Source organism: Rhinopithecus roxellana, chromosome 9 (genome assembly GCF_007565055.1).
Source record: "Rhinopithecus roxellana isolate Shanxi Qingling chromosome 9, ASM756505v1, whole genome shotgun sequence".
NCBI lineage: Eukaryota > Metazoa > Chordata > Mammalia > Primates > Cercopithecidae > Rhinopithecus > Rhinopithecus roxellana.
In genome coordinates this window covers 782,383-793,199 of record NC_044557.1, presented here as the reverse complement: position 1 = coordinate 793,199, position 10,817 = coordinate 782,383, and the positions used below count along the sequence as shown (strand labels likewise).

The 10,817-nt window shown below is 50.2% G+C and overlaps 1 protein-coding gene across 3 annotated transcripts in view; it reads left to right on the top strand.

The window, feature by feature from the left end:
- The first annotated feature begins 5,029 nt into the window (after nt 1-5,029).
- Nucleotides 5,030-10,817, top strand: part of RAB11FIP1 (RAB11 family interacting protein 1) — a 41,565-nt gene continuing 35,777 nt past the window's right edge. For all 3 annotated transcript variants that reach the window (XM_030937609.1, XM_030937607.1, XM_030937608.1), the window contains exon 1: nt 5,030-5,460. In XM_030937609.1, the coding sequence (XP_030793469.1) occupies nt 5,090-5,460 (371 nt within the window). In that variant the 5' untranslated portion in view covers nt 5,030-5,089. The remainder of the gene's footprint in view (nt 5,461-10,817) is intronic.

Here is a 10,817-nt window from a genome sequence, read left to right as displayed (position 1 = left end):
AGCTGATTGAAACTCTTCCTCTTTCAGTCTGAGCTAGAGGCGGGGCAGGGTGGGAGGAAGGCGCAGCTGTCCTGTCCCGCCGCTGCACCCTGGCTGCGGGAGGTATTTACAAACACTCCTGGAACTCAGTGACCCTGTGCGGGTTCAGCCAGCCAGCATGGCCTGGCCTTTGGGAGCGCGGAGGGTCGGCCACGGTGGAGTCTTCCCAGGGCTGGCGGGGAGCCAGGGGCCTGCAGGGTGCCCGCCTTATCACTGCCCTTGCTGTTGTCCCTGTGCATCCCCTAGCCTGGATTCTGGGTCTGGAAAATTGGGAGAAGACAGTGACTCCTGGGCAGAGAGTCGTGGGGACAATGTGCTCTGGGCTGGCGGAGGGGAAAAAACAGCCACCAAAGCAGCTGGAGGCAGCAAGGCAGCTCTGTGGCACAGCTGGTGCTGGGGCTTTGGCCGCTCTCTTCTCTGAAAAATTTCCAGTTCCTGCCTTGGGAAGCCTCCACTCCTTTGAGCTAACCCTTGCCAGTGGCCAGTGTCCGATGAGAATGGTCTGGATTTCTCCTGGGTGGTGAGGCAGCTGTGCCCGCCTCCAAACTACCACATCTGCTTTCACCAAAGTCTATTTGCGTCTCACAGAAACTCAAACACATGAGGTCACAGGTCCTTCCCCACCCTCTTTGTCCTCTAATCCTTTCCATGAGTGGAAGACATGCTTTGTTTCATACTCAGCTGGGGAGGCTGTCCAGCTAGGCTTTATACCTTGTTCTCTTTACTGGGGGAGCAGCACTAAAAATGTGAGTGTTGGAGAGGAGGGGGGAGTAGAGCTGAAAAACTTCCTCCCAGGCTCAGTTGTTTGTTTGTTTGTTTTTAAAGATAGGGTCCCACTCTGTTGCTGAGGCTGAAGTGCAGTGGTGCAATCATAGCTCACTGCAGCCTTGAACTCCTGGGCTCCAGCAATCCTCCCACCTCAGCCTCCCTAGTAGCTGGGACCACAGGTGGACGCCACCACACTCAGCTAATTTTTGAAGTTTGTTTTATAGAGACAGAGTTTCAGTATGTTGCCCAGGCTGGTCTTGAACCCCTGGGTTCAAGTGATCCTCTAGCCTTGGCCTCTCAAAGTGTTGGGATTACAGGTGTGAGACGCTGTACCCCTACCTCCCCAGGTCAGTTTTGAACTGAAATCTGTGACTTTGTCCAGCTAGTGTGTAGTAGAACATTGGACAGGTAGGATAATCAAGAGGAAAGTGTATACCCTCTTATTTAATTCAGTACCGACTTAGAAGACACTCCAAGATGGGGAAGGGGTAGGCAGATTGGGGCAGAAGGCAGACAATCCCCAGGTGAAAATGAATGAAGGCATCTGGCTGTGACCTGCCTGCCAAGCTGTTGGCTGCTGGGCTCCTTCTGCTCATATCTCCCTTGCAATCTGAGAACAGCCTAACCAGGTCATTGCTCAAAGTTCTCTGAAGGCTGGCTCCCCGGTCTCACACTGTGGCATAAACTCCTTAGCCTGGTGTTCACGGTCTGAGCCCAGCCTGTCTTATTTCTGTCTTATTTCTACCACTCATTCTCAGTGGCCTCCTAAAGCATCCTACACTCCAGTCACAATGGGATATGTGAAACCTGGAAAGCCACGACTCTCTGGTCCCGTATCTTTGCATAGGCTGTTCTCCTGTTGTCTCCTGAAACTCTCTTCTCATATGTCTCCTCCTCTTTCTGTCAAATCTGATATATCCTTCAGGGCCCAGCTGAGCCCCTCCTCCTTCACAAAAATCCACCAACTTACAGAAATCGCTCTCTCCTCAAAACACCCAAAGCATCACAGTAATCAGGACTTTCTTTAGATGATGATGGAGTACCTTGGAACTGAGTCTCATTCAGCTTTGTGCCCTTGGTAGCACCTGGCACATGCCTGGCACAAAGCAAGTGCTCAATAAATTGTAACAGGGTCTCGCTCTATTGCCCAGGCTGGAGTGCAGTGACATAATCATAGCTTACTGTAGCATCAAACTCCTGGGCTCCAGTAATCCACTCACCTTAGCCTCCTGAGTAGCTGGGACTATAGGTGCGTACCACCATGCCTGGCTAATTATTGGTTTTATTTTTTATCTTTTTGTAGTAATGAGATCTTGCTGTGTTGCCCAGGCTGGTCTTGAAGTCCTGGCTTCAAGCGATCCTCCCACCTTGGCCTCCCAAAGCACTGGGATTACAGGTGTGAGTCACTGCATCTGGCCTCAAGAAGCCTTTATGGAAATTAATTGAGCCATAATGTTGAATGAGTATAATGGATCATCCAGAAGGGAAAATGGCACCAAAACAACATAGTTGTTAGGCTTTCTTGCCCCTTCTATGCCTGCTGGGTCCTTTCCCCCGCTCCTCCCATCACCTTTACATATTTCCAACATGGCCAGGTACAGTGGCTCACCCTGTAATCCCAGCACCTTGGGAGGCCAAGGTGGGCAGATCACTTGAGGTCAGGAGTTCAAGACCAGCCTGGCCAACATGGTGAAACCCCGTTTCTACTAAAAATACAAAAATTAGCGGGCATGGTGGTGTACACCTGTAATCCTAGCTACTTGGGAGGCTGAGGTACAAGACTCGCTTGAACCTGGGAGGCAGAGGTTGCAGTGAGCCAAGATTGCGCCATTGCACTCCAGCCTGGGTGACAGAGCAAGACTCTGTCTCCAAAAAGAAAAAGAAAAAAGAAAAAAAAAATTTCCAACATACTAAACAGGCCCTTCCCGCACTGCAGCTGGCCTCAGTGGCAAACCTGAGGCATACCTCTGTCTTCTAACTTCCTACATGGTAAAAGGAAACACTTGGTCCTCATGATTGGCCGACTTAACCTGCAAACTCTTCAGTTCAGTAGCACTTCCCGGGTACCTACTGTGTACCCAGGTTTGTGCTGGAGGCTGTGAAGGAGACAAGTTGAATAAGTCACCACCTGGTCCCTGCCCTCAGCAGGGCATAGGAAGTAAAATCTTGGAGAAATATGAGTGAACCCTAGCAGTGAGAGGTTGGCAAGGATAGTCAAGGGTACAACATAGAGGCCTGGAGGTAAAAAGTGTCTGGGCTACGGGTTTGTTTGTTCGGGAGATAGAGGAGAATGGGGTAGGGTAGGGCCAAAATGGAATGCCTTGAAATCTCTGTTCAGTCCGAAGATAATGTGGTTGCTGGTGAGGCACAGCAGGTTAGTGAAGCAATGTGCAGTGTGGACCAGAGGGAGGAGAGGCTGGAGACTGGAGGGACATGAGTAGCCATCCACGATTGGGTTTCTGTGGGTCTGGAAGAATCAAGAGATGCATTGAACAGCTGATTGGGAGTCAGGACACTGGGATCCCAGACCCAGCTCTGCAGAGGGACCTTGGACATGTCACTCCTCTCTTCTGAGCCTTTCCTTAACTGTAAAACTTTAAAACCTTCCAAGTGACCTTTCCAATCTGATGACTCAGTTGAACAGTTGAGCCTTTGAACTAGGGAAACGAAGGGAAGCAGCCAATCTATTAGGCATTTGGAACAAGAAAAGGACTGTCTGGGAGCCCAGGGATAGAGGCAGGGAGAGACTAAAGAGGGCCTGGCAAGGGAGAAATGGGGAACTGCGGGCTAGGGGCCTGTCACTGTCCCGATGTTCGATTTGGCAATCCCATTTTCAGTTCCTCCTTTCTTCCCTTTTTCTTTTTTTCTTTTTCTTTTTTTTTTTTTTTTGAGACGGAGTCTCGCTCTGTCGCCCAGGCTGGAGTGCAGTGGCCGGATCTCAGCTCACTGCAAGCTCCGCCTCCCGGGTTCACGCCATTCTCCTGCCTCAGCCTCCCGAGTTCACGCCATTCTCCTGCCTCAGCCTCCCGAGTAGCTGGGACTACAGGCGCCCGCCAGGTCGCCCGGCTAGTTTTTTTTTTTTGTATTTTTAGTAGAGACGGGGTTTCACCATGTTAGCCAGGATGGTCTCGATCTCCTGACCTCGTGATCCGCCCGTCTCGGCCTCCCAAAGTGCTGGGATTACAGGCTTGAGCCACCGCGCCCGGCCCTTTCTTCCCTTTTTCTAATTCAGCCTCGCCTTATCTGGTGAGGGGAGGGCAAAATAGGACACTCCCACATTGAACTCATGCCCCCCAGGATACTTTCACCTTTTCCGGCCCTCACAAGGTCCTCACCTTCCTCTGCAGCTGCCTTCCTCCAGAACAAGGCTTTCCAGCGGGAGAAGTAGGAAGTATAGTGAATTGGGTGGGCATCTTCCTTAGCACCCTCATAGTTACCAACTTTATTTTTTTGAGACAGGGTCTTGCTCTGTTGCCTAGGCTGGGAGTGCAGTGGCACAATCTCGGCTCACTGCACCTCGACCTCCTGGGCTCCAGAGATCCTCCAGACTCAGCCTCCCAAGTAGCTGAGACCACAGGCGCTTGTCACCACTCCCATCTAATTATTTTTAATTTTTTTTGTAGAGACGGGGATCTGGCAATGTTGTCCAGGCTGGTCTCGAACTCCTGGGCTCAGGAGAGCCTCCCGTCTCAGCCTCTCAACGTGCTGGTCATGGTTATTTACTGACAACTCACCATGAGCCAGGCACTGGGCCAAGAACTGTAATGCATTATTATTATTTTTTACAGCAATCCTAGGAGGTGCCTGTCAGGTGAAGAAATTGAGACTTGACGTTAGGTAACCCGCGCAAGGCCACGACTGGCGATGTGACCCAGGAAATGAGGTCTGACTTCCAAGTCAGTGCTTCGGCCAGCTCCTTCCCGCCGTGCGACCTTTGGCAGCTGGGGACCCCATCCGTCACCTACCACATCTCAGATCGGATTCTCGATGCACCCGCCCCTGCCCACGTGATTCCCCCGCCTGCCTGGCCGCGCCAGCCCAGCCTGCGGCGCCCGGCTGCCCGGAGCTGCCAGCTCTGCTGAGGCCGGCGGGGCGGGGCGTGGCGCGGCGCGGCGCAGCAGGTGGAGCAGGCGGCCCGGACAGGGGCGTGGCCTTGGCCGTGAGGGGCGTGGCCTGGCGGAGGTGTGGCCGGAAGCCTTAAAGTGGCCTGGTTGCCGGGGCGGGCCGTAGAGGCCGCCAGTCGCGGCGATCTTCTTCTCGCGTCTGGGTCATTATCGTCACCATGTCCCTAATGGCCTCGGCGGGCCGGGGCCTGGGGGCCGTGTGGTCCCCAACCCACGTGCAGGTGACGGTGCTGCAGGCGCGGGGCCTGCGGGCCAAGGGCCCCGGGGGCACGAGCGACGCGTACGCGGTGATCCAGGTGGGCAAGGAGAAGTACGCCACCTCGGTGTCGGAGCGCAGCCTGGGCGCGCCTGTGTGGCGCGAGGAGGCCACCTTCGAGCTGCCGCCGCTGCTGTCCTCCGGGCCCGCGGCCGCCGCCACCTTGCAGCTCACCGTGCTGCACCGCGCGCTGCTCGGCCTCGACAAGTTCCTGGGCCGCGCCGAGGTGGACCTGCGGCATCTGCACCGCGATCAGGGCCGCAAGAAGACGCAGTGAGTACGGGCGGGGAGGGGAGGGCCCGGCCTGGGGGCGCGGACCCCTCTGGCAGGGAGGTCTGGGCGCTGGACCCTTCGAGAGTAAGCCGGGCAGCAGCAGGGAAGGCCTTTCGGGACTGAGCCCTCGGCCAGTGCTGGTGTTCTCACCTGGCTTCCCCTTCTGCGGCTGTCCCGCCCAGCTCTCCCGGCTTTGGGGTTTTTTTGGAAGAAGGGGCCGTATCTGGGGCGTTTTTTTTTTTTTTTTTTTTTTTTTTTAGCAGAGTCTCTGTCGCCCGGGTTGGAGTGCAAATGGCAATGGCACGATCTCGGCTCACTGCAACCTTCGCCTCGCAGGTTCACGTGATTCTCCTGCCTCAGCCTCCCGAGTAGCTGGGATTACAGGCGCGCACCACCACGCCCGGAATTTTTTTTTTTTTTTTTTTTTTTTTGAGGCAGAGTCTTACTGTGTCGCCAGGCTGGAGTGTAGTGGCACGATCTCGGCTCACTGCAACCTCCGCCTCCCGGGTTCAAGCGACTCTCCTGCCTCAGCCTCCCGAGTAGCTGGGACTGGAGGCGTGCGCCACCATGCCCGGCTACTTTTTATATTTTTAGTAGAGACGGGGTTTCACCGTGTTGGCCAGGCTGGTCTCGAACTTCTGACTTCACGTAATCCGCCCACCTCGACCTCCCAAAGTGTTGGGATTACAGACGTGAGCCATCGCGCCCGGCCTGGGGCGCTTTTGAATCTGCAGGACGCCCCTCCGCGTCTGGCACACAGTAAGCGCTAAGTGAATTTGAGATGGGCAGATGGACCTCCAACTAAACATGGGCAGGTGCCTTCTTCCTAGGGTTGTAGTCCGTGTCTGATACTCGTCTTCGCTTGGGTGGAAGGCCTCCTGGGTATTTCACTGAATGGAAGAACACTTCGAGCCCAGAATGACTGGGCCAGGGCTCAGGGCAGATGAACCGGAGGCAGGAAACCAGCCGACACCCCTGCCCTAAAGGCTAACCCCGGGGGCAACGCCTTTACAATGCAGGGCGGGTGGAGGTTGGGGGAGGGGAAATGGCGTATGCGGGCTGTCACCTGACTGCTAACCCCTTCTACCTCCTACTTGCCTAGGGGGTTGGTGAAGAGAATTTGCCCCTCCAGAAAGAATGTTACAACAGTGTGGTGTGTGCCCTGGGCCCCACATTAGTAAATATTTCCCCGGGTTGGAGGGAGCCCGGATGGGTTGGCCGAGCAGAACTGGTCATTGTTCCTTTTTGGAGTTGGTAGAGTTCTTCTCTCTGGTCCTAATCCTGGTAGCTCCCAAAGATTGTGTCAGGGTATTTCACTTCCGCAGTAAAAACGGCAAAAACCATTCACTCCATGATATTACCGAATTACTTGTTCCCTTTCACAGGGAGTAATTCGGAAAGGGCAGTACTTCACCCAAAGGAACGTTTGATTATGTTCATTTAGTATACCAAAGCTAGCCTCGATTAGCTTAGCTGGTTACTTTGTTAGATCTTAAATATGCAGGCCAGTCAGCACCAAAAGCCTACAGTTTAGGAAGCACACTGATTCGCTTTGTGTGTTTTAGATATACATAGCCTTTTAACTTTTCCTTGTGAGGGAGACAGGAAAAGCCAGAGGGTTTGTCCTCGGAGGCTCCCTTTACTGTGGGGTGGGTTCTATTTCAGCATGTAGGCTTGCAAATGGAATATCTGATGATGCACTTACCTGGCCAAAGATGAACAGGCATTTCTGAACTCAAATCAGATAAAACTAGCCTTGACGTGAGGATGGATGTGGGGTATCTCACAGCATCAATTTATAAGCCATAGGTGAGCAGTGTTTTTGCTAAGGAGAGGCTGCAGCAATGCTGATCTTCCCTCTGATTAAATGACACTGGGTGCGGTGGGTCGGCTCCCTTCCAGCTTCAGACGGGTGCTGTTGGCCATCCATTGTCTTGCGCCATCCCAACAAGTGTGTATTCACTTCCTTCTCTGCCACCTGTTTCTTATGTGGACATTTTATCCCCTTGAGAGGTAGATCACATTTCCCTGCCAGAGATGGAGATTCCAGAGTCCTGGGTCCAGTGCCCACAGCAGCCCTGACTCATTGTTGGGCTTCTCTGTCCCTAAACAGCCAAGTTTCCCTATTTATAAATAAAGCATGTTGCCAGACCTAATTGATGTTTGTAAGATGTTTCTGGGTTCCTGGATTAATGGGGCCAGTGTATTCAAGAAGTGATTGAAAAGGTTCTGTAACTGCTTTGTGAAAGATTGAAACCTCCTTGAGCTCTTTTTTTCAGGAAGAGTTCGGTCTCTGCATCTTCATTTTTCTCATTTTATCCAATGTAACCCTAAACCTACACGATAATTCCCGTCTATTATATGAATCAATTACCAGCTAGTCACAGTATTGACTTCCAGGAAAATGGTGCTTAATTGATTTTTTTTTCTTTTTTTTTTTTGAGATGGAGTCTCGCTCTGTCACCCGGGCTGGAGTGCAGTGGCCGGATCTCAGCTCACTGCAAGCTCCGCCTCCCGAGTTTACGCCATTCTCCTGCCTCAGCCTCCCGAGTAGCTGGGACTACAGGCGCCCAGCACCTCGCCCGGCTAGTTTTTTTTGTATTTTTTTTAGTAGAGACGGGGTTTCACCATGTTAGCCAGGATGGTCTCGATCTCCTGACCTCGTGATCCGCCCGTCTCAGCCTTCCAAAGTGCTGGGATTACAGGCTTGAGCCACCGCGCCCGGCCTGATTTTTTTTTTCTTTCTTAAAATAACTTCAAAGGAAGGCTTCTTTGCATCTCTATGGGTAGATGAAATTGCAAGCTTTCCACTTTACATCTACAACTTTCTGGGACTTTCCAAGGTGCCAAGGGTGCTGTCTGATGCCCCGGTGCCCAAGATAGTTGAGCTTTAAAGAATAAGATATGCATTGAAAGGTGGAATTTTTTTTTTTTTTTTTTTTTTTTTTTTTTTTTTTTTTTTTGAGACAGAGTCTCACTCTTTCCCCCAGGCTGGAGTGCAGTGGCGCGATCTCGGCTCACTGCAACCTCTGCCTTCCGGGTTCTGCGATTCTCCTGCCTCAGCCTCCCGAGTAGCTGGAATTTCAGGCTCCTGCCACCACACCTGGCTAATTTGTGTATTTTTAGTAGAGATGGGGTTTCACCATGTTGGTCAGGCTGGTCTTGAACTCCTGACCTCAGGTGATCCACCTGCTTTGGCCTCTCAAAGTGCTGGGATTACAGGCGTGAGCCACCGTGCCCAGTGAAAGGTGGAATTTTAACAGAAGGAAATAAGGAAATGAGTTGTGCTAGAAAAGTCATTTGAACTGGTTATTAATGGTTCGACTCCATTTCAGACATTAAAAACAAGAAACAAAAGCTAAATCTTGGTCTCTGTGTGTGTGTGTGTGTGTGTGTGTGTGTGTGTGTCTGTCTGTCTGTCTGTCTGTCTGTCTGTCTGTCTTTGTCTTAATCTCTAGCAAAGAAGAATTGCTGCAACAGAATATGACTTTTATCTTGGGTCCAGAAGCTGAAACTCAAGGAGTTAAAAGCTAACTGTGCAAATATTTCCATTTGTTTTATTGATAAGACCCCAGTGTCATTTATTTAGAGTCAAGATGTGATGACATACACTTTTAAAACACCAGAGGCTAACATATAAATAGGATACATCTAATAGGGAAGAATGTGTGGCCCATTAGGAAAAATTGAAATGAATTGACTTTGCACTTACACATCTGCTAAGGACCTGGGGTCTCAGTGGGTCTCAGAAACTGGGAATCGGTCAAGTACTGTGACTGCAAAACAGACAGGAATCGAAGAGGTAGAATCGGGTGACCAATATGAGGGATTCTCTGCTCAACTCTCTAGTCTCATGTAGTTTGGGATCCTAGACTGATAGAAACCTTTTTAGGAGGCTAGACGTGGTGGTTCCTACCTGTAGTCCTAGCACTTTGGGAGGCCGAGGCAGGAGAATCACTTGAGCTCAGGAGTTCAAGACCAGCCTGGGTAACTTGAGACCCAAACTCTACCAAAAAAAAAAAAAAAAAAAAAAAATAGCCAGGCATGTTGGTAGGCATCTTTAGTCCCAGCTATTCCAGAGGCTAAGGTGAGAAGATCATTTGAGCTCGAGTTAAAGGTTAGGGTGAACTGTGATCAGGCTACTGCACTCCAGCCTGGGCAACAGAGTGAGAGCCTGTCTCAAAGAAAAAAAAATATGCTGGGCATAGTGGCTCACGCCTGTAATCTCAGCACTTTAGGAGGCCAAGGTGGGTGGATCACCTGAGGTTAGGAGTTTGAGACCAGTCTGGCCAACATGGTGAAACCCTGTTTCTATTAAAAACACAAAAAATTAGCTGGACATGGTGGCGGGTGCTTGGGTGCCTGTAATCCCAGCTACTCGGGAGGGTGAGGCAGGAGAAATGCTTGAACCCAGGAGGTGGAGGTTGCAGTGAGCTGAGATCGCATCACTCTGCACTCCAGCCTGGGCAACAAGAACAAAACTCCCTCTCAAAAAAAAAAAGAAATATATATATATGTGTGTGTGTGTGTGTGTATGTGTGTATATATGTATTTATGTATATATAAATCAAAATGAAAAACCTTTTTAGGATACTAAGAGCAAGAAAATTTAGGGAAATAATTTCTTAAGTATAGATTAGAGCAAATATTTATGCAGCCTGGTGACTAGAAGGCCGTTGTGTAACTAAGCACCATGAAACTTAATATTGCGATAGTCCTCCCCACATGAAGAGAGAGCATGAGTGATGAAGGGCCATGTTCTTATACCTATTAAAACTCAAGAGAGAATTTGGTTGCATATGAAAGGACGTAGGTATTATAAAGGGTTAGATACTTGGAAGAACTGCAAGTTTAATAAGATGATGAAATAAGTTGCCAACAGAAATGTGGGTTATTAAAAAAAAAAAAAGCAAGGGCTAGATAGTTGTTTTTCTGGGAGAGTTGGATGCAGAAAAATGACATAGATGACCATAGAGGTCCATAATTCACAAATTATAAGCAATGGGTGTTTGTTTTTATACCTTTAGGTTTCCTAAGAACATTTAGGTTTTGCTTAATAGGTTGGAAAATTCGAGTAATGTTATTACTGATTAAATTTTTCTTTTCTTGGAATTTCCCTTAAAGATAATATTGAGCCTTACTGGAAACCTCCCCAGGTCTTATGAAGCCACAGTCCCCTCCCACTCTAGTGTAGGAAACTGAGATAGCTCAGTGCTCAAGCCTGAATTCTCTGTAGGTTCTAGAATAAATAACCCTAAACTGCTTATAACAAAGGAATCAAATGACTAAAAAGGATGAGAGTCCCTCAGAGTTGTTTTGGTGACGTGGAAGATATTCCCTCATGGTTTTTTTTTTGA